The 24,997-nt window shown below is 34.9% G+C and overlaps 1 protein-coding gene across 2 annotated transcripts in view; it reads right to left on the bottom strand.

Annotated features, from left to right (window-relative positions):
- LRR (capping protein regulator and myosin 1 linker 1 leucine rich repeat protein) overlaps positions 1–24,997 on the bottom strand; it is a 917,109-nt gene that overhangs the window by 209,249 nt on the left and 682,863 nt on the right. For both annotated transcript variants that reach the window (XM_090401192.1, XM_090401191.1), the window contains exon 27: positions 7,852–7,921. In XM_090401192.1, coding sequence (XP_090257318.1) covers positions 7,852–7,921 — 70 coding nt within the window. The remainder of the gene's footprint in view (positions 1–7,851; positions 7,922–24,997) is intronic.

Below are 24,997 nucleotides of genomic sequence, written 5' to 3' on the forward strand. Positions count from 1 at the left end.
AATCTTCAACCCATCTAATCAATCTAATCTTATCTTCTGCAGCTTATAAATTTGTAATGTGGTAATCTATAAAATGGCTTTGCAAAGTCAAATAAAATCAAGGTATATTATTATTATTATATGACACTTTCAGGGAGTCAAAAGACTCATCGAGGGAGGGCACCTACTCTACAACTCTCCACCATTCAATCCACCAACTACTACTACTTTCATCATCTACACCAACGCCATCAACACCTACACCATATTTTCACAGACAAGCACAAAACATCCATGCCCACAGTGGGATTCAAACCCGCAGCCTTTTGGCTGGAGAGCGAATATGCTAACCACTCGGCCAACCAGGCCATCTCCATTTCATCATTTTATCATAAAATGTAAGCAGATTGCTTACATCTTATTATAAATTTGTTAATAAGGCTGTGTGTAAAAATTGCTTACATCTTATGACATCTTGTTTTAACAAGACCTGCCTTTCACAAATCCCTGCTGATCTGATAGACATCACTCCATATCTGTATTCTATTCCTATTCAGTTTCTCCAATACCTTGACCACAACTGCAGTTATACAGAGTACTCTGTAATTAGAAACTTCTGTCCTAGAACCATGCTTGTAGAGAGGTACTATTTTGTCTTCATTCCATTCCTTAGGAACCTTCCTCATTGTAAGATCTTCATTAAATAACCAGGTCAAGGACATAGCTAACTGTTTTGCACATTCCTTAAATATAAGTGGTGATCCATTTCCACAGCCTTATTAAAATATAACCCAAGCAACACTTAACTGGTTCTGATTCTTTTACCTTTAATTTTCCTAATCCTTGCATCCCTTCTACATGTTGCACAGCATCATTCATACCACTATTGAATGATATATTCACGTAAATACAAGAAAGATATTTATTTAACCAAATATTTTGGTCTGGAAATAGCAGACCATCTTCAGTGGTATTACAAGAACAGTTTAAAAAAAATACAAGCTAGAATACTAACAATAGATTGTTAAAAATAGAACACGTCGCGTGATGTTATATCACTAAGTATGAAACGGAATATTTTGAAGTAGAGACATGATTGAAAAAAAAAATAAATAAAATAAATAAATAAATAATAATGAGTAATCTTGATTAGACTTTCCCAGATTTTTGATATAGATATATAGTCATTACGATTCAGGTTGGGACGATGAAGCAAGGCCTCCACGCTTTCCTTGAACAAACGTTCTAACCTATAACGGGATCTATGTAAGAGGCGAGTCCTGGACCAAAAGATGCTGTGGTCAGTTTCAATCCCGTGTTGAGCCAATCCAGACTTTTCAGGTTTGTTGTGAAGAATGGAGGATTGATGTTCTTGGATTCTTTTTTTTCAAAAGAACGTCCAGTCTGTCCAAAATAGGAGAGATCACAGTTGCAAGGAATTTGATAAACTCCAGGAAGAGATAAAGCTGAGCATTTGTCTTTAGGAGAAGGAAAATCAGAAGACAATTTATTAATAGGTGAATACGTAGTTGTTAAATCATATTTCTTTAAAATACTTGCGATAGGTTCTGAAATACCGGAGATATAAGGAATAGGCACTCGACGTATTGAAACTTGGTTGTTTTGTGGAGGAATATAAGAATTGAGAAGATGTTGAGTACTCTTTTCAGAAAAGCCATTGAGTTTCATGTGTTGTTGGATAGTAGAAAGCTCTTTCTGTAGATAATCAAAAGTAGAACAATTAGTTTTGGCTCTTCTGATAAGAATTTTATAATTCCTGTTTTTTGACATGGATGATGAGCTGATTCTTTAAGAATATAATGACCTGCGAACGTTGGTTTCCTGTTTAATTCTTACTGTAGTTGTAAGAATATTTGAAGGTGACTGGATGAGGAGAACATCTAAAAAAGATAACTGGTTGTTTTCTTCTATTTCCATAGTAAACTTTATACGATGATGCAAGGAATTAATACTGTTTAAAAAAGAAGGTAAAGAGTTTTTGCTGCGAGGCCAAATAGTAAAGATGTCATCTATATATCTTACCCAAAAAGATGGTTAAGGGAAAATAGATGAGAAGAGGACTTTTTCTAAATGTTCTAAATAAAAGTTGGCTAAAGCTGGAGAAAGAGGACTTCCCATGGCCATTCCTTCTACTTGGCTGTAAAATTTATTTTGACATATGAAATATCCAGAATGTATTACGAAATCGAATAGGTCACAGGTCGTTATATTCTTAAAGAATCAGCCCATCATCCATGTCAAAAAACGGGAATTATAAAATGCTTATCAGAAGAGCCAAAACTAATTGTTCTACTTTTGATTATCTACAGAAAGAACTTTCTACTATCCAACAACACATGAAATTCAATGGCTTTTCTGAAAAAAGTACTCAACATCTTCTCAATTCTTATATTCCTCCACAAAACAACAAAGTTTCAATACGTCAAGTGCCTATTCCTTATATCTCCGGTATTTCAGAACCTATCGCAAGAATTTTAAAGAAATTTGATTTAACAACTACGTATTCACCTATTAACAAATTGTCTTCTGATTTTCCTTCATTTAAAGACAAACGCTCAGCTTTATCTCTTCCTGGAGTTTATCAAATTCCTTGCAACTGTGATCTCTCCTATTTTGGACAGACTGAACGTTCTCTTGAAAAAAGAATCCAAGAACATCAATCCTCCATTCTTCACAACAAACCTGAAAAGTCTGGATTGGCTCAACACGGGATTGAAACTGACCACAGCATCTTTTGGTCCAGGACTCGCCTCTTACATAGATCCTGATATAGGTTGAATATTTGTTCAAGGAAAGCGTGGAGGCCTTGCTCCATCGTCCCAACCTGAATCGTAATGACTGTATATCTATATCAAAAATCTGGGAAAGTCTAATCAAGATTACTCATTATTATTTATTTATTTATTTTTTTCAATCATGTCTCTACTTCAAAATATTCCATTTCATACTTAGTGATATAACATCACGTGACGTGTTCTATTTTTAACAATCTATTGTTAGTATTCTAGCTTGTATTTTTTTTTTAAACTGTTCTTGTAATACCACTGAAGATGGTCTGCTATTTTCAGACCAAAATATTTGGTTAAATAAATATCTTTCTCGTGTTTACGTGAATATATCATTCAATCTTATGTCACGAGTATCCTTAAAACAGCAAAATCATACCACTATGATATACCGATGAAGTGTTCGTTAAATAATTTCACTATATCATTTGCTGTGGTTACCCTGATACCATAGCTATCCAACAGTGTCGATCTGCAATAATTCTTTTCTCTCTTGCTTACCACATAGGAAAAATTCCCTTTGATTAGCTTTCACCTGACAGGCCAATCACCTCTCATATTCTAGTTTTACTTTATAACCATGCTAGTCATTTTTCTTGACCTACACTTTATACTCTTCATGCATCTGTTCACTGCAAACTGTCTTGTACTTCGTCCATAACAACTTCTTTTGTAACATTGCTTGCTTGATTTCACTGTTCATCCATCTCACTCCTACTCTATTTGCTTAACTCTTGGAAAGCAGTTATGCATTGCTTGTGTTAGATACTGCCTTATCGTTTCCCATGCACTGCCAACATCTTTTCTACACAATTCATCAAACCCAATGTACTGATACTAGTTGACTATGGGGCTTCTCATTATCACCCACTTTATAGTTCCACACATAGATCTTCTTGATAACAACTTTTTTCCTGTCTGGCTACATTCCAAAACAATACTTCATGATCACTTTAACCACAGGTGACAGCACTGATACCTCATTCACAGCAACAACATCCTTTGAATATATGACCAAACCTAACCCCAATGAACCTCCTGTTGCTTCCATCACATGCTGCGCTAGATGGTTATCTTGCAGAAACTGAACAAATTCACTCTTCTTGTTAATATACACTATCTTCTCTTTCCAATTCATGTTCCTAAAATTCAAATCGCCCATTATACTCAACAATCATCTTCCTGTTACTTGTCCAACTAATTTGTCTAAACATTTCACAATCAGTGCTCATTCCCTAGTTTATAATAACATCGTAATAGATATACTATTCTACTGATTTCAACTTTATACTAAAAAAAAAAAAAAAGCTTCACATTTTTCACATATATTACTATTCATACAGATATTTCACATATATCTGTTATCATTAAGAGTATTTCTGTTCTTTTATTCACCTTCCTATCCTTTTGGGAAATTCTGTATTCTACCATTTCTAATCCTGACTATATATCATACTCAACAATCAAGTTTCGCTTATATCAATTATCTTTTGTCATGCTGACTCAATCAACGCTATAAACTCAGTCCTTTTATTTTTGATAATCCTTACAGTAAGTATACAAACATCAATTCCCCATTCTTTGTAACTATTCCATCAACACCATCACTCTGCACTCTCTCTCTCTGTATATAGCACATTTCTCTATTTGATTTGACCACCCCTGTTTCCAGATTCTGACTCTAGTTTTCATTCATATCCTTATCATCCCTATCCTTTTGCACTGCATCATTCTGCCCTAGTATAATCACTTACTCACCTCTGTGAGCAAGTGATCTTCTTCCTGTCCTACCACAACCTGCTTTTCAACCCCTCTCTCTCTCTCTCTGAACTTTAGTCATGCTAATTTCATATGAATCCAGTGTACCCTTAGCGAACAACAATGGCTCCAAATATCCAGCACCAAACCCATTCAAATGCAAACCATCAGCTTACTACTCTTCAAAGTCACAAACTGAACACTGCTTGCCTTTCAAAATTCAGCCATCTTATCATTCAGTAACACTGCTCTCCTTCTGAGTTCATATTATCATATCTAGGCAACAAACTAACCGCTTTCCCAATGACATATTACGAGGGTGGTCTGAAAAGTTCTCGGCTTCCACCACAGATGGAAACACAATCGGCACAATTTTTTTCCTAAGTTGTGGTACATCTGTCATAAGCATCCAAGTGAAATTGCAAGTCATTCTATCAAGTAGTTTTTTATACAGCTGTCTGATGCAAAAGTGTTGTCTGTATCCCTTGAAATGGATAAAATTGAGTATTGTGTGGTTATAAAATTCTTTGTAAAAGAAGATTTAATGCCAAAAGAAATTTATTCAAAGTTCATAAAAGTTTATGGGCACTCTTCTCCTTCATTTTTGGCAATTAAGAAATGGGCTGCTGAGTTTAAACATGGCCGTGAAGGTGATCCACGTGAGGATGCCCAAAAAGTGAAACAACACCAGAAATCATTGATCCAGTGCACGATATGGTATTGGATGACTGGCGAGTCAAGCTGATGAGACTATAGGCATTTCAAAAGAATGTGCAGGATATATTTTGAATGAAGTATTGCAAATGAAAAAGCTTTGCACAAGATGGGTGCTGCACTTGCTCACAGCAGAGCAAAAATGCACTTGCATGAAAATCTCTGAATAGTGCTTGAAGCATTTTAACAAGAATAAAACTAATTTTGTGTGTCAATTTATTACTATGGATGACACTTGGATTCACCATTACACACCAGAATCCAAACAGCAGTCAAAACAGTGGACATAAGCCGGTTGTTCAGCCCCAAAGAAGACAAAGTTGGTTCCATCAGCAGGAAAGGTCATGGTGTCAGTGTTTTGGGATGCTAAAGGCATTTTCTTTATTAATTATCTTGAATAGGGTAAAACAATAACCGGAGAATATATTTCCGATCTTTTAACCAGACTAGATAAAAAAATTCATGAGAAAAGACCTGGTTTGCAGAAGAAAAAAATCATCTTTCATCAGGACAATGCACCTGCCCATAAAGGTGTTTTGGCAATGGGAAAATTAAGGGATCTGCACTATGAATTGTTGGAACATCCACTCTATTCCCCAAATTTGGCTCCCTCTGACTTCTATCTCTTCCCAAAACTAATGCTCTTCCTCACTGGTTAGCGTTTTTCTTTGAATCAAGAGGTGATTGCAGCTGCAGAGGGGTATTTTGCAGATTTTACCGAGAACCACTACAGGGACGGGATAATGGCAGTGGAGCATCACTAGAATAAATGTATTAGTCTTAAGGAAGATTATGTTGAAAAATAAAAATAATTTTGAAATTATAAATTCGTGTTTTCATTGTTAGGCCAAGAACTTTTCAGAGACCACCCTCGTATCTTCACTTCCTGCAACTTCTTCAGAATGGTTTCTACATTCTTTGTCTTACTATTCAAGTTGTTGTTTATGCCCACCACTAATTTTGATGTACATTCCTTCCTTCCATGCAAAGTATCAGATATTTGTTTTATTGTACCACCTGGAAAACATGTCATGTGCTTTATTATTTATCACACCTTTAATGATTGACTCTCCATATAAGCTTCTTTACCCACCAATTTTGCAACACTAACTAGCACATTAATCAAAACAACTAAAGTGAACATGTTTAAAAGCACAACACCACAGTAAAATATCTATATCCAGTCTGACCATTATACAAAAGCACTATTATAAAATGTAAACAATATAATTAAGAAAAAACGCTTTTCTTAACAAATTCAAATACACTACTACCTCCCCTTGTGACACTTTATATAATTTTTTTTTAATATAGAGCAGTCCATTCGATACACACAAACTACCTATCAACACCTCTCTTTAAATTTATTCTCAGGCAATACACACTCACATCTACTGGCTACTTATTCTGCTCAATCACCATGTACCCAGAGAAAAATTTATTTTGCTGATCACCCTCCCACTCAACTTTCAGCAGAAAGAACTTATTTGTTTTTTCTCTTCTTACTACATACTAAAAGATTTCTCCACTTTCAGCCAATAAAATAATTTTACCATACCGTCCATCCATTCATTCCATCTCTCTTATATCTCCTCTATCCATTCAAAATGGAGTTCAAAGTTTGTAAGCTCATACTTCCTTAATTTATCATCTTCATTCCAGTTCTGATACAATTTTAATCATTCTCCTTTGTGACCTTTCCAGCATTCTTTCATCCGTCCTATTGGAATCCCAGAGATCAAATATGAGCACAATATTCCAGATGACGTTATTACATTTCCATGTAAAGACAAATCATTGCTTTATTATCTGTATACATTAGTATATTCTTCTCAGCAGCATCATTTTCATCAGTATTGTAATGCAATAGGAATTTCAGTTTTCTGTCTGCCATCATCAATTTAAGAGCAAAACTTTATATATTAATGTAGCATCAATGCAAAATAAACTGTATGCATAATCCTGCATGTTACAATTGAACTGGCATTAATTTCATTAGCCCAAGACAATAGTCTATTCACATCCTCTGCAGTTTTGTGCAGTAAACAACTGATATTCCTCAATATCTTAATAAACAAACTGAACACAGTAATTGTTCCAAATTAAACTGGAGTAGTATTTAAATTTTTTTCCAAACTTTAAATACTATTCCAGATATACTACATGGCCTATAATTTGCTGCATTTATTTTAAACCATCCATTTAGGATTATTTTCTTCTCTTCCCACATTTCTGGAATCCTGTTAAGATTCAAATTAAACAACAAGGTCAAACAATTTACCAATTTATGCATGCATTCTCCTAATCGGCATATGCTTTTAAAAATTGCCAGACTAATTGAGTTATAATTTATATATCTATTTTCTCTCTTTCGGATTTATTAGTATAAATTCTTCATTTAGAAAGTTTACTTCAAATTTTGAAGAGTAGCAGAATAACAAAAAATTTTAACTATTTAATTTTAAATGGCTAATTTTATAATTAGAAAAGCTTATGAAATTGCAAAATGGCTATTTATTTAGTTTACATGCAAATTTATTTCTCTTAGTCTTTACTGCAAACATCAAATGATCACAGTTCTTCTTTTACTTACCTACAACTGACTGTGGTCTTAGTTTTCTGGTATGTACACTTTTTCTTTTGCTGGCAAGTCTTGGGGTTGCCTAACAATAAGAATTTATCCAAAACCTTAATTACATAAGACAACATACTGTGAAATGTACAATGTTAAACACAATTGCAGGTGATATTCAATTACCGTGTACTTCTTACAGATGATAAAATAAACAGATGATATTATAAATAAATAATAATTATAGAATTAACTATACATGCATTAAAAATAATTACCAAAATATGCAATATTTGTTAATACTAAAATAATCAGAATGAATACAGCATAAAGAATTGTAGAATTGTGTACAATTTATTAAGAAGAAATAATTGTAATTTAATCTTTAAAGGTATCTGTTGCATGACTATAAATAATAAATTACATGATAACCACAGTAATTAACTTTAATGAAATGAAAGTACAGATATTTCTTACTGAAAATAACAGTACATCATCAGTGTGCAGAAACCAGCAAATCAAAGGAAAGGGAATACAAAGTACATACAGCAACTGGTGGTTTACCAATTAAAAACTGTTGCTGCGTGCTAGAAATTAATAATTTCTAGCACACAGCAACAATTTTAATAATATTATTAAAAATATTATTAAAAACTATTTTTCATGGTTCTATAAGATAAGAATCTCCCAAACTTTTGGGAGAGAGAGACAACTGTTCCAATTCAGATTTGGCCAATCAAAATGGCTTCGCAACTTTCTTTGAAAAGACGTTCATATTTAAACCTGCATCTATGGAGAAGATGAGCTTTATCCCACTGGATATTGTGTTTAGTATCAATACTATGTTGTGCCAGATCAGATTTTTGAGGTTTCATGTATTCGATATAATATTGATGTTCATTCATTCCTTTTTCCACAGAACGGCCTGTTTGTCAAAGTGTGTTAGATTACTTCACACGATATCTGGTAAATGCCAGCTTAGAATACAGTTAATAGAGGTGTCTTTTGTAGATGGCAACAGATGAGAAATTTTGTTGACCGGAAAATATGCGGGAATGAGATGATACATCTTCAAAATTCTACGAATCGGTTCTGAGATGGCAGAAATATAAGGGATTGGAACCCTGCAGTTTGAAGAATCCCGAGGTGTTGGAACATAGGAGTCAATTATCTGCTGGATCTGATTAGGGTTGTAACCATTAAATTCCATTAACGTTTTGTTAGTGAGAAGTTCTTGTTGTAAGCTTCAGGGAGAGGAGCACACCTTATGTGCTCTATTAATTAAAGACTTGATAACACCTTTTTTTTTTTTTTTTTTTTTTTTTTTTTTTTTCCGAGAGGTGTGATGAGCAGACTTTTGATGAATGTATCTGCCAGTAAAGGTAAGTTGGTGATAAACACTGGTTAATAAATTACTGGAGGCTTTGTGTGTAAGACAGATGTCCAAGAATAGTAAACTACCAGCCTTTTCTTTTTCCATGGTGAATTGAATGTTTGGGTGAAGGCTATTGATTTGTTGTAGGAAAGAGGTAAGTTCATTTTCAGAATGAGGCCAAATAGCAAAGACATCATCAACATAATAAAACCAATGAGAGGGTTGGGGATGAATGAATGAGAGCAAGGTATCTTCCAGATGGTGTTCAAAAAATAGTTTGCCAAAGATGGAGACAGAGGGCTACCAAGGCAGTACCTTCAACTTGTTTTTCCAGGTGAAATATCCTAATTTTATAACAAATTAAAAAATCTTTGCAATATCAGGAGGATAATCATTATATAGTAAATTAACAATGTCAGATAATTGAATGTTGGTAAAGAGGGAAACAATGTCAAAGCTGACTAACAAATCCAACTCTTGTATTTGAATATCCTTGATTTTGTCAAGAAAATGTGGAATTCTTGATGAATGATATGGATTGTCCAGTATGGGCAGTTAATAAACATGACAGAAATTTAGCAATTCTATAGGTGGGAGAGTCAATACCAGTGATGGCCAGCGAAAATTTTAAGTGGGGGTGCTGCAAATAAAAAAAAAAAAAAAATTTTTCCTCCCCTAATTAGTAACAAATTTATTAATAAATAAATGTAGTTATTAAAAATTGCTTTATTAAAAATATTTCATCCTCACCACGAACAAACACCAATAAAAGTTTCATATCAACAGCAATGACAACTGCAAACAAATATCGGCGTTAGATCGCAGTGCATTTGTTTCGTATAACGATAGTTGAAAAAAATATAATTCTTTTCATATTTTCAACAGTGACACTCATCATAATTCAGCCTTGTATCTATAATAAATAAATAATTATATGTTATTTTAACAAAATAAAATAAGATTTACAAAAAAATAGTTCACCACGAACACACGCCAATAATAAACATTTCATATCTCACAGAAATAATGAGCACAGGCACACAAGATACACTGTACAAGTGGCAGCTCATCTAATGACGTAACGTGCAACGACAGCAAACAAATATCGGCGTTAGATCACAGTGCATTTGTTTCGTGTAATGATAACTGAAAAAATATTATTCTTTTCATATTTTCAACAGTGACGCTCATCATAATTCAGCCTTGTATCTATAATAAATAAATAATTATGTTATTTTAACAAAATAAAATAAGATTTACAAAAAATAGTTCACCATGCACATGCACCAATAATAAACGTTTCATATCTCACAGAAATAAGGTGCGTAAGCATACTAAAAATACATTGCTGTATGAGCAGTTACAGTTGGGAATGACATAACATGCAATGACAAGAGCAAACAAATATCGGCATTAGATCACAGTGCATTTGTTTTGTAATCTAAAGCGTTAATCGAACAATTCCAAATATTAATTATTCAATCAATGTCAAAACATAAGTTGTAACCTTTAACATATTGTACTGCATTTATATAATGTTATAAGCATTGTTATTATTTATAAACACAAATAAAATTTAATTTTTTCATTTTTTCCTTGGGGGTGCTGCAGAGTCGCAGTGCTTATGTACAGGCCGCCACTGGTCAATACAATTCGCAATGGGTCTTACTGGATAACCTTCTTTATGAATTTTTATTGTTGGGAGGCCATATATACAATGAGTTTTTCCAAAATGAGTGCACATCTTGTCCACAGTATTTTGATCCCAACTAACAACTTCATCAAGCTTATTTAATTGTTTCATTTGCATTTTTGTAGGGCTATAATTAATTTCTAATAATTAATATAATAAATTTCTAGCATGCAGCAACAGTTTTTAATTGGTAAACACCAAATGCTGTATGTACTTTGTATTCCCATTCCTTTGATTTGCTTGTTTCTACACACCGATGATGTACTGTTTGCTATACTGAGGTCGTTCACAGGGCTACATGCAGTTCAAAGAACCAATATAACTTCAAAGGTAAGCAACAAAAATTTCAACAAAATAAGCCATACGACTACAGCTATTAGTGGCCTAATACTTTTAAAATTTTAATAGTATCATTAGGACAGTAGTAGCAGTATTAAAAATACACAATTTAAATGACACACAAATATTATAAAATTAAGTGGATATTAAATCCAACATCATTTCAAAGCCGAATACAGAAACTTTTATAGTTTCCGTATTCAACTACAACTAATAGTATATTTGCATTGCAAAATACTTTATCTCAAAGCTCTGTTTGTACAATCCTCATTTCTCATGTTTTGTTTTTCATTTAGGCAATTTGTTTGGTACAGAACAATTTCTATTTTCAGCAGGACTGGAGAAGAAACATGGCCAGAGGATGTCTGTTATTCCATGGTTAAAAAAATTCCAGACAAAAATTAGCAGTAGTAGAGAATGATAACAGACATCTCCTTTAAAACTTGACTTTAAAGTATGACGCAGACAGTCATATGGCATTTGTAATCCAGACAATTTCAATTCAAACCTTTTTCACTTTTTTGTCATAACATCAGCAAACAGTACAAAATGCATTCAATTCATTACTGAATTAGGATAATAAAATTTATTTTCCCTTCATTGTCGATGATCTTCTCATGGGCTATTTATCATTTGGTTTACTGTAAATCATGATTTTGCAGTAAATGGAGGGTGATCATCATCTCGAACAAATTAACATCAACAAAGAACAAATGAAAAAAATTGGGGGAAAAATGTTCTGTGAGATTGAAAAGCTAAAAAGTATTTAATAGCTGCTGCATATCTTAACTGATTTAGATTAAGAGAGATATCAGCGATTTATGATTCCCATAACTTGTCCATTGCATTACTGTCCAAAGATGTGTGATATACACAAGAAGATTCCTTGTTGATTGAAAGTAACAGAAGTCATGTTGATGATCATTTATTACCTCAGAAGCTTCCAGGTATTGTAGAATTTGGGTGTTAATGATATTTTGTCCATTACTTCAGCAAGAATTGAAGGGACAGAGAAATTGCATATAATTTGATGTTTATCATAAAATTTTTTATTATCATAGAGAATTACCACTCTTATTAAGAATGGCTTGAATAAAGACTAATGCCAATTTGTTGGTTGGACAACAGCAGAAATAAAGAGAACAAAATGGCAATATACATGAAAAATCAAATATAGAGCACATACCTTCAAGAATAAGAAGAGAAATGCCATCAGGACCAGGAGATAACTGGCAAAATATCAAATGGGCATGGAATGTTATGTTTGTAATGGTGGAGGACTTTTATCAATATTGCCAATGCAAGAAATAGAGGAAACAAAGCCAACAGTCTGATATTTTCATGGTTAACAAAACAAGAGACTCACCTGAATGTAAAAGAGATGGAAAGGGTAGGTTAAACATTGTCAAGAGATACAAAGCAAGACTACCATTTGGACATGATGAAGTTTCCTGCTTTATCCTTTTGAAAATCAGTTTTTGAATGTGTTGATAATTTGTTTGCCACCATTTTGAAGTTTAGCATAAACAGAATGAAAGATGAGATTTTGAAGAATACCAAGTTTGATTTTTTTTAAATATGACTCCCACTTTAAAAAAAAAAGCAATTCTATTTACCCCCCCCCCCCCACACACACACCCCCTCTCTCTCTCCCTATACATATGTATTCTGAGCCATGGGAAAAATATCGACAGTGAATGGGAAGTATTTAAAAAATACTTAAATGCTGCAATATTTTTTTTTTTATTTATTTTTAATGTTGAGCTCGTACATGAGAGGTTGGTTGATCAACCAAAGTACATTAGTACCATATATGTGTACTGGGATGGGAAAGGAGGAACTTGTTTACATTTGATTTAAAAGCCTGTATATTGTATTCCTTGGGAAAAACAACAGGGCGAAGACTGTTCCACCATACAGTAGTTGCAGGAATGAAGGAGGAGGAAAAGAAACCAGTTCTGTGGGTTTCAAGGTGCACTGTGAAGGGATTTTCAGCAGCTGATGCACATGGTCCAATGAGCTTAGTACCAAGTGGGGGAATTATTCATGCTATTTCAGATGAACATTTCCCATGGAAATATTTATAGAATACACAGTGTGGAAACCACACGTCTGTGTGAAAGTGTGTGTGTGTGTGTGTGTGTGTGTGTGGAGGGGAGTGGGTTGGTAAGAGATGGGTCATTAATAAGTCTAATTGTTCTCCTCTGTATGGAGTCAAGCATGTTGAGGGAGCTTTTAGTGACCCCACCCCATATGTGAGAGCAGTATTCAATAGCTGGATGGATTTGTATGAGGTTAACAGCTGTTCAGGAGTGAAATAATGTCTTGAATGAAAGAAAAATCTTAGTTTTTTTGAAGCTGAGGATGCAATGGTTGTGATGTGTTTATGCCAGGAGAGGCTAATTCCAAGAAGAGAAATCTGAAATTGTCTGGAAATTTGAGTATTGTCAAAAATAATACTGGGAAAAAAATGGTTCTTTTTTTATGAGAAATAAGACAAAATGGGATTTTATTAGCGATGAAATTGATAAGGCTATCTGGATCCCATTGGAGGATAGCTTGGAGATCAGAATCGAGCGTGGTGGTGGTGGTGGTTGATGTTCAGTAGGTTAAGGTGAGTTATGTCGAGCAAGATTTGTCAAATGAAAGAGAGGAGTGCAATGTGCTGTCATCTGCAAAACTGTGAATTGGGTTGGAGGTCCCCAGCATTAGTTGAATGGTGAGAGGATAAGGAACCATCCACCATCACACAGTCTGTGTGTGTGTGTGTGTCCAGAAAGGAAGCTGGCAATCCAACTACAGTAGTTCTGAGACAGACCAAATGATGTCAGTCTGCTTAGCAAGTCTTTGTGCCAGACCTAATAAAAAGTCCTGGAGGTATCAAGTGCAACTGCTTGAGACTCACCAAACTTCTCCATGGCATTTGTCCAGAGATGGGTAACATATGTGAGCATATCTGTTGAAATGGATGTGTAATCTAATTACACATCCAATTCACTTGGATGAAAGTGTGATGCCAGTTATGAAAATTATAAGCAGCATACCAGAAGAGTCACAACTGCTATATGGAAAGTTAAGTCTGAGAATGAAAAGAAACTGGCTCTGCAAGCAAGAAACAATCCAAAACAATATTATCGTTATGCTACTAGTAAAAGAAAGAATGAATATTATTATTATTACGGGCAACTCCAGGGAGTCCTTAGACTCATTGAGGGAGACCCAAAATCATGTTCATCACAACTATATGCATTCATACAGTATCTATCATACCTCGCCTTAAACTCATTCACTGTCACAGCATCCACCACAGACTCTGGCAGCCCATTCCACTCATTCACCAGTCTAAAAGTAAAGAACCCAGCTCTAACACCCTTACTAACCACACTTTTGCCCAGCTTCCATGGATGTCCCCTAATCCTCCCACAACCAGCCCTGTTCTCAAAAATATCTTCTGAATTAATTTTATAGAAACCCTTCAGTAATTTGAATGTCTTAATCATATCTACCCTCCTCCGCCCAAGGGGAAAATGGATACACCATGGTACTTTCTGGATTTTCGTAAGGCTTTAGAAAGAATACAGCCTGGAACACTGTGGCAGAAATTACAGAATATGGGATTAAATTATAACATATTGGTGTGGATAAGAGAATGGATGACTAACAGATATAAAAATGTGGTATATGGGTGATATGAGTCCTGAAGATTTAAGGTAACTAGTGGTGTACCACGAGGATCGTTCCTTCATCCATTATTATTCAATCTGTACATTAACATTGAGAAGGATTTGGCAGTAGACATACAGCTATTTGTTGATGATGCAAAGTTAGATAGGGTAATCAGGAGTGCTGTTGATATGAATACTTGCAAAATGATTTCAATAGGCTCGAATTATGGGGATGTGAAAATGGCTATCAGTTCAATGTTAGAAAATGTAAGGTCATGCACTTTTGTGTGATTAGATATCTAAGGCATTATACTGGTGGGATTAAGCTGGAAGAAACCGATCAGGTTAGAGATCTGAAGTTTTAATGCAATGCTAAAACAAACCTTGACATCCTTTCTTTTAGTGTTACACGGTGATCAGCATTCATTTTAGAAATTATGGACTTTATAACATTGTGTTATAAATAACTCTTTTAATATCCCGACGTTTCGATCTTCATATTAAGATCATCTGTCTGGAGCATATACAAATGTACAGGACAAGCTAAGTTACATTACATACAGTAAGCTAGAGAAACAATGAATTGATCACAAGTCTACTGGCATGACCTCTAGTGAAAAAAAAAAATTAATTATTTATAAACTACATCAAGTTAAATTCTATTTATGATAACACGAATAAACATTCTTTCTTACAGATAGTTTTCTTTCAGTAACAATGATGTCCTATTTTTAGCATTACAATTGTTATTTATGATTTAGAATCATGGATTTTCTAGTCCTGTTTATAGTTGCTCTTAGAGAGGAAGGTTCCGTGGGTCGAATATATGACTTCCATATGTTTGGGATTTTGAGACCATCATTATTTTTCATATTGGGGTGGTTGGTAATAATCTCACAGGCTTCCTTAAATTTGCATTCATACCATGTTTTGGTGTGATATAGACAACTAATGCTTTTCCAGTCAATTCTATGTAAGGTGTTCAGGGCATGATCAGAAAGGCCAGCTTCACCATAATTATTATATTTAATGTATCGTTTATGTTCTTTTTGTCTGACAGGAATTGTGCATCCTGTTTCTCCTATATATGGTATGATACAGGTGCAATAAATACGGTATACTCCAGGGTGGGCCAGTGGAGGGAGTGGGTCTTTGGATGAGTTGAGTAAGCTCTTTAATTTTCCAGGAGGTTTAAAGGTGGCTTTAAGGTTGTATTTCTGTAGTATTCTGTTTATATTATTATCTGATGTCCCTTTAATGTAAGGAATGGTTATAGTTTTATTGTAGTCTGGTTTGTCTTTGTTTTTTTATTGAGGTCTTGTAGAGTTAATAGTTAATAGTGTTTTGGCTGTACCCATTTTCTTTTTGAAAAGTATTGCTGATAACTTTAAATTCGTCTTTCAGTGCCTGTTCACTGGAGCAGATCTTCACAGCCCTGTTTTTTAGAGTATTAATGACACCTAGTTTTTGTGTTGGGTGGTGGTAGGAGTTTGTGTGTATATATTGGACAGTATGTGTCGGTTTCCGGTAAACAGTGATGGAAACATTGCCAGAAGGAAGATGTGTGTTCTGTTTTTCAATCTCAATTGTGAACTGCATGCGTTTGTGTTGTTTGTTTAGGTGGCTAAGGAATGTGTCTAGTGTCTGGCAGCATGGGACCAGATCGCGAAAACATTGTCAACGTATCTAAGCCAGACTTTGGGTTTTAAAGGAGAGGAACCCAAAGCAAGTTGCTCAAAAAATTGCTCGAGTTCCATATAAAAGTTAGCAATGGGCGATGTTACCAATGGATAATGGCAAGCACATGGCTGAGCCTTCTTTTTGTAGGTAGAAAGCATTTTGCCATACAAAATAACCAGAACGCAATACATTTGCAAAGAGCGCCGTGATATCTGGAGATAATTTGTTCTGTAAAAGAAGGATTGTGTCATTGATTGGGACATTCGTAAAGAGGGCAGAGATGGGCAGAGACATCAAAACTGACTAATAAATCATCTTTTTCTAATGTAATGTCTTTGATGATGTTTATGAAGTATTGTGTGTTTTTGATATGAATGACCTACTAACTTCTTGAGTATTGCCGCTAATTTCTTGGCTAAGTGATAATTCGAACTATCTATCCTTTCGACTATAGGCCAGAGTGATGTGTTTTCTTTGTGAATTTTCGGTAGCCCGTAAATTCTTGGGGAACGAGCGTAGTGCAGAAATAGTTTTTTGACTGTATCTTTGGGCCATGTGATAAATGACTTAAGTAGTTTGTCTGTTTTCTTTTTTATTCTATTGGTCGGGTTGTAGTTAATGAGTTGGTATGTGTTATTGTCTGAGACTAGCAGATTCATTTTTTTCTACATAAGTGGTTCCGTTTAAAATAAGGTTTGCACTTCCTTTATTGGCTCTAGTTATTATGATGTTCGGATTTGACTTTAATGATTTCGCCGCTGTTAATTTGTGTTTTTTTTTTTTTAAGTTGCTTGTTATTGATTTGTTATGATTTAAAATGTTGGCGGTTTCTAAACGTATTTTGTCTCCTATGTTATTTGGGATGAATCTTAAGCCTTTTTCTAAGTTACAAATAAATTCAAGTTTGTTTATCGACTTGGGTGCTATGGCAAAATTTAGACCTTTATTAAGTACCGAGAGTTTTGTTTAAAGCATGGTTGGATAGGTTAACTACGTTACTGTTACCTGTAGGCGATTGGTGGCTCCTGTTGTTTCTTGCTTCTGGTTGGTTGTTATCATTCACTGTGGAGAAATTTGAATATGGCCATTGGTTTTGTCGATCTTTAAGTCTTTGAAATTTGGAAATAAGGTTTTCTTTTATTTTTTCAATTGTGCGAAAAATATTTTCAAATATTTTTCGCACAACTGAAGTTTTTAAGCAGCAATGCTTAGAGGCCGACCCTAATGAAGACAGAAGTAGTAAAAGTTGCAGAAGAGTAGAAAAGGCAATAGGGCCATACCGTCAATTGTATGAAAAAAAAGAAAAAACAAACAGAATGCCCATCAAACTACGTTAGCTCAATTCTTTGTTAAGAAGTGAAATAATAAATTTATATTCTGAATATGTTCTATTGTCTTTCAGTTTCCTGTTTTCCTTTAACTAGGCCCTGAGACATACCTAATTCTTTTATAAAAAAAAATTAAGGATCAAAACAGAAATTTGAGGAATGAATTTTACTTTTCCCATAGGTTATTATATTTAATTAGTGCATTTTTGATTAATATGCCTGTTTTAAAGAACGCATTAATGTGCCTCAAAAATTTGAAATTAATCAAGGGATTGCTGTACAGTTCAATCATTGTGGAACACAACTTGTAATCTATTTATTCCAAAATGCATAACTTCACATTTCTCCACATTAAATTAACACCCATTATTTTTTGCCCATACTGACAGCCTATTTTAACCATCCTGCAAGCTCTCTGCATCATCTTGATTAACTATTACTCTATATAATTTTGTATCATCAGCAAACAACTGAATATTATTCAGATTATTTCCTATATCATTTATGTACAAATTAAGCATTAGTGGTTCTAGCACTGAACTTTGATGCACACCACCAGCTATCTTCTTTTGCCTGAATTCTGCACCTCCATATACCACTTTTTGATATCTATCCAGCAGCCACCCTCTTATCCACATAACCAGTGTCATATCCCTCCCTATTTGTTCTAAATTGCATAACAGAGTTCCGTGTGGTATTCTGTCAAATACCTTTGCAAAATCCAGCAGAATCATTGTGTAGCAATTCTCTTTATCCAAATAAGTTGTCACTATCTTAAAAAGTTAGTAAATTGCTAAGGCATGACGAACACTTGATAAAGTCATGTTTTCTCTCACAGAGTATCACATTCTTATCCACTCATTCTGACCAACTTTTATATTACTTTTACCACCACTTCTGAGATACTCATTAGACTATAATTGCAACTGCAGTCTTAGAACCCTCCCCCCCTCTTATGCGAGGGAAGTTTTCCCTTTCTTTTCACTCCTTTGGAACTCCATCAGAGCTGAGACTTAAAGATCCTAGTCAAAGACATGGCCAGTTTCCTTGCAGAAATCTGCAAAACGTGAGCTGATATTCCATCTAATCCTACAACTGTGTTTGCATTGAGATTCTGCAACATCCTAAGAACCTCAAATTCATCCGCCTCTATTCTCACATAAGTCATTAACCTCAGTTGGATGTTATATCCAACTGAGGTTACTGCGTGGTCATAGTAACTCAACTATTTTATCTGCTTCTGTCATCTCATGATCATCAGCACTCATTAAGGTTATTCTTCCACAGTCATTCTTCCTCTTACTTGCCATGCAACGAACGTTTTGGCAGGCTCGGCTAGTAACTTCTCATAATCTGATTTTGCCTTCCTTATTTCGGAGATAAAGTTTTTCCCTGGACTTTTTGTAATGGATAAGATGCAACAATTAAAATGTTAAAGATTTATGGAGTGTTAGATGGAATGATAAAAAGAAACGTATGATAGTATGTGAGAAGTGTGATGAAAGGCAAGGACGTTCCAAAAATGAGAACTGTGTTACCAGGAATAATCAGGAAATGGATGGGAGTCCTTGTGATGGTAATGATAGAAGTGACGTGGAAGAGCTTAGGCAACAGAATGAAAATAAAGAGTCAAGTTAAATGTATTATTATTATTATTATTATATCACACCTCCAGGGAGTACAAAGACTCATCGAGGGAGGGCATCAACTCTACAACTCTTCCTTGTATGTATGGTGGAGGAAACTGAACATTTAAAGAAGAGCATAACTAGTGTAAACGACAAGAAGTTAATAATAATAATAATAATAAGCAAATATCTAAGGATAACAGGGTTGCTTTATATGGCGACTCAATCTTAAAAGGTGTGGTAAGATAAAAGATGAAGTGCACAAGACATGTTTTACAGGTGGTACAATAAAATGAATATCGGATGCTTTGCATAGAAGGAAGGAACAGGCATAAGAGTTAGTGGTAGTGGTGGGCACAAACAACTTGAATAGTGTAACAAAGAATGTGGAAAGGGATTTGAATAAGTTGTGGAAGGAGGCAAAGAATATTAGTGTCATTATGAAAGTGGTAGTTTGTTGCCCAGATATCATAGTAGTGAACTGAGAAGGAGAGCAATGATGCTGAATGACAAAATGGCTAAATTGGGTCAGGCACAGAGTGTTTAATTTGTGAATGTATATGGAATGAATTTGAATGGATTTAGTGTACGTAATTTAGAGCAATTGTTGTTTACTGAGAGTATACACAGGGTTCATATGAAATTAGTACCACTAAGAGTCAGAGAGACGTTGAGAAGAAGGTTGTGGAAAGATATGAAGAGGACAGACACAAAGGTGAGGAAGTGATTATAGCAGGACAGAGTGATGTAGTGCAAAATGGTGGATATGATAAGAATATAAATAAAAATCAGAGTCAGGATCAGGGAAACATGGATTATCAGAATGAAGAGAGAAGTCACTATAGCAGAGAGAGTAAAGAGTGATTGTGTTGATGGGATGGCCTCAAAGAGTGAGGAATTGTTATGCATGTATACTAATATACAGAGTATCAGAAATAAAGGGACTGAGTTTGAATCAGTATGCCCAAAACTAATTGGCATAAGTGAAACTAAGTTGACTGAGGAAGATGAACTGCCAGGACTTGAAATGGCAGGATATAGAATTTTCTGAAAGGAGAGAGAGAGAGATGAAGAGAGGAGGGGGAGTATTGTTAATGGTAGTAGAGGAATTGTGTGTCCTTCAAGAGTTGAAGTGGAAAATAGTAGTACGTGCGAAGATTTTGAAGCTAATTGGTGTGAAGATGAGATCACTAGAATAGTATATTTAATGGGATGCTGTTATAGGCCAGAGAATGTGGAGAATATTAATTGTGAAATGTTTAAACAAATTAGTTGTGCAAGTAAAATGAAGATGATCCTAATGGGAGATTTTAATTTTAAGAATGTGGATTGGAAAGAGGAGAGAGTGTATATTAACAAGAGTGAATTTGTTGAGGTTTCTGCAGAATAATCATCTAAAGCAGCATGCGAGTAACAGGAGGTTCATCGGGGTTAGGTTTGGTGATATCCTCAAAGGATGTTGTTGTGAATGAGGTATCAGTGCTGTCACCTGTTGTTAAAGTGATCATGAAGTATTGGTTTGGAAAGTACTTAGACAGGAAAAAGTTGTTATTGAGAAGGTCTATGTGTGGAACTATAATGTGAGTGATAACGAGAAGCTCCATAGTCAACTAGCATCGGTACAATGGGGTGATGAATGGTGTAGAAAAGATGTTGGCAGTGCATGGGAAATGATAAGGAAGTATCTAACACAAGCAATGCATAACTGTATACCAAGAGTTAAGTGAATAAATAGAGTGGGAGTGAGATAAATGAATGGCGAAATCAAGCATGTAGTATTATAAAAGAAGTGTTATGGAGGAAGTACAAAACAGTTTGCAGTGAACAGATGGATAAAGAATATAAAGCGCAGGCCAGAAAAGTGACAAGCATGGTTAGAAAAGAAAAGGTAGAATATGAGAGGAGATTAGCTAGTCATGTAAAAGCTAATCCGAGAGATTTTTTCTGCTATGTGACAAGTAAGAGGAAATATAATTATTATTATTATTATTATGTGACACCTCCAGGGAGTCCAAAGACTCATCGAGGGAGAGTGTGCCAACGCTATCGAACGATTGATCCCACTCCAACTACTAACCACGCTCAAACTTGATTAAGTTTTTGCGAGCGATTAAAAGCAGAGGCTCTACCAATCGACCAACTTTGCTGGATAAGAGGGGAGTATCCACATCCCCTCTTATATTTTGATAGATAAAGCATTTGATAGATTACCACATAAGTTGGTGTAGAAGCTGCAGAGGATAGGAATAGATAATTTATTGTTAGATGGATCAGAGATTGGCTCTCTGAACGATACCAGAAAGTTGTGTATGATGGGGGTGTCTCAGAATAGGAAGGTGACCAGTGATGTGCATCAGGTTCTGTTCTTGGGACGCTAATGTTTAACTTATTTGTTAATGATATTTCTTGTAGATTGACTGGGGGATATCTTCAAATGTTTGCTGATAATGCAAAGTTAGGTAGAATTATCAGGAGTAGTGCTGATGCGAGTTCTCTACAGGAAGATATGAATACTCTTTTAGCTTAGACAAATGAATGGGGCTGCAGTTTTAATGTTAATAAATGCAAGGTGTTACACTTTGTGATATAGAGGCATAAGGCTACATACTGTATTAGTGGAAATGTGCTTCAGGAAGTGGATGAGATTCGGGGTCTTTGGGGAATGGTGGACAGTGGAATGAAGTTACGAGGACACATTGCAAGTGTTGCAAAGGCTCCACATAATATTGCTGTAATGATAAAAAAAGTACATTGACATGTAGGGACAAGTAGGTGGTCAGATTTGGTCACCTAGTTTTCATTGTGATGTGGACACAGTAGAGGGTTCAAAGACCAATAACAAAAGTGATATCAGGAATCTGGAATGTTTGTTATGAAAAGCATGTGAGAGAATGTGGATTACCGAGGTTGCTGGATAGGAGGAAAAGAGGAGATATGATAAAGACCTTCAAGTCAGCCAAGGGATTCTATCAGATTAATACAGAAGAAATTATAAAAAGAGTGGATGTTAAGATGGGCTGAACGAGGGGATATCCCTGAAAGTTGTATAGAGATGTGGTGAAGAAAGGACTGAGAAGTCAATTTTTTTTACGTGGAAAGTTGTTGGTGGAATGCGTTGCCTGAGTGCATTGTGAGTGCAGGTAGCATAAATAACTCATTACGATAGACATGTTACTGGTTAAGTGGGCCTCCCTCAATGAGACTGATGATTCTATGGAGATTACCAACAGGATTGCCGTGTGTAGGTTGTTCACTGCACAATGGTGGCTAATCAAAGGGGTGGCATTTTTATTGATTATATGTATAATAAAATTCAACTTTATGGCATCATCCAAGGAATCACAGAATTATATATACAATGTCTCTATGACTCGTGTAGTACTCGGCCTGTACTCTTTTAGACAGAGTATAGCCATAGTTGCACGCGTCTGGTATTATCATCGTGTTATTGTATCTTATGCGATGCTACATACATTTGAATTGACTGTTTTTCGAGAGAAGCCTGTGAATACAGGTGTCCCATAATTCTTAGTGCAGTTTTGTCCTTTAATTGCTTCAAAAGTATCACAGTTACAGAGCTGCAATAAATATTATTTGAAAGTATAAATATTAGAATTTTCAATGCATGAATATTATTATTTCATTACATTTTTCTTCTAATTTTTTTTAGACTGGTGTGATTGAAGATGGCAAATGTTGAAGAAAAAGTCAATTGCATCCTGTGCCTTGCTGAACTCAAGTCCATAACAGCAGTAAGAAGAAAATTCTCTTGCATGGTCACCTCGGTCACCTGACTCCGTTAGACTTTTTCTTATGGGGTCAATCAAAACAGTCGTGTATGCTTCTAAACCTGCTTCTCTTGATTACCTTAAGACTAAAATTACAAACACAATTAATGCAGTTTTCAGCAACTACTAAACGTTTTCCGGAACTTTGAAAATCGCTTAGTTACAGGCATCACACAAGATAGTGGTCATGTTAAGCACTAATAAGAAACAAATCATTGCAGATGAAACTTAATTACATACACTTTAAGCTATTATATACTATAAATCTGTAAATTTTTTAATGTTGGATCTATTAAAGTTTAAGACTGCACTAAGAATTATGGACCACCCTGTATAATCCTAGTTCAAAATGCAAAATATTACTCAATAATTCTTGATACAACTCCAGACAACTCATATGGATCAATTAACTCTTGTTGGTAGATTTGTATATCATAAAAAAAATAAAAACATAGCAGAAATTCATGAACATTATTTGGGATTTTGTGCTGTTGAGGATCTATCCCCTCATGATTTGTTGAACTTTATAGACACCACTAGTCAGAGATTATATGAATTTATTTTAAATCCTTTACAATAGCTGAATCTCAATATTTCTAATTTACACAGGCAAGGATACGACAATGGCGTGAATATGCATGGTAAACATAGCGGACTTCAACAAAAAATTATTGAAACAAATTCTACAGCTTTCTTTGTTCCATGTTCTACACACTCATTAAATTTAGTAGTTTATGAGTTAAAATATCTTTTGAAACAGTTGATTTTTTTTACATTGTCCAAGAATTGCACAATTATTTTTCTACTTCTACTATGTGATAGGCTATATGGAATTCTCATATTCAACATTTAACTTTAAAACAGTGAGACAGATGAAAAAAACAGTGAAACAGTTCATCAGTGAGACAGATGAGTGTATGAATGTATATAAAGTACCCGAGCCAGCACTAAGGACAAAAAATGGGAATGGGTCATTTAGAATAACGCATCAATATAGGGGTGGGACTAAGGGATCACTGCATTTCATGTATACTAATGCCAGCAGTATTAGGAACAAGAAGGAAGAATTTTTGGCCTTGATTGGCTCTTCCTGGCCACAGGTTATTGGCATTAGTGAAACATGGCTGACGGAAGATGATATAGTTAGTGGGATAGAATGTGTAGGTTATAGTGTGTTTAGGAGGGACAGAGAGAATAAAATGGGGGGAGGGGTATTATTGATGATAGCTGATGAACTGCAGCCAAGGAGAATTGAAGTTGTATCGCAGGATAGTGAAAGGAGCTCATTTGAGGCTATTTGGTGTGAGATTGAGACTGGCAGAATAAAATATACAGTTGGGTGCTGCTATAGACCAGGTGATGGAATAGATGGTGGAGATAGTATGCATAGGGAAATTGATGAAATGATTTCAACTATGGTAACATTGATTGGAATGAGGAGAGGACACATGTGAGGAAGGAAAAGGATTTTATTCAATTATTAAGGGATAACTATCTGAGACAGCACGTAATTGAAAATACTAGGGGTGTGAGAGTGCTTGACCTGGTAAAAGCATCTGAGAATTTGACTGTAATGAATATGACAATGTTACCACCTATTGGTGAGAGTGATCATAAGGTCTTGACCTGGGAGGTGGCTAAAGGTGTGGAATTTTCAATTAAGACAGGGTA

This window comes from Typopeltis vanoorti, chromosome 12 (assembly GCF_054136105.1).
Source record: "Typopeltis vanoorti isolate ZY-2024b chromosome 12, IOZ_Tvanoo_1.0, whole genome shotgun sequence".
Classification (NCBI taxonomy): Eukaryota; Metazoa; Arthropoda; class Arachnida; order Uropygi; family Thelyphonidae; genus Typopeltis; species Typopeltis vanoorti.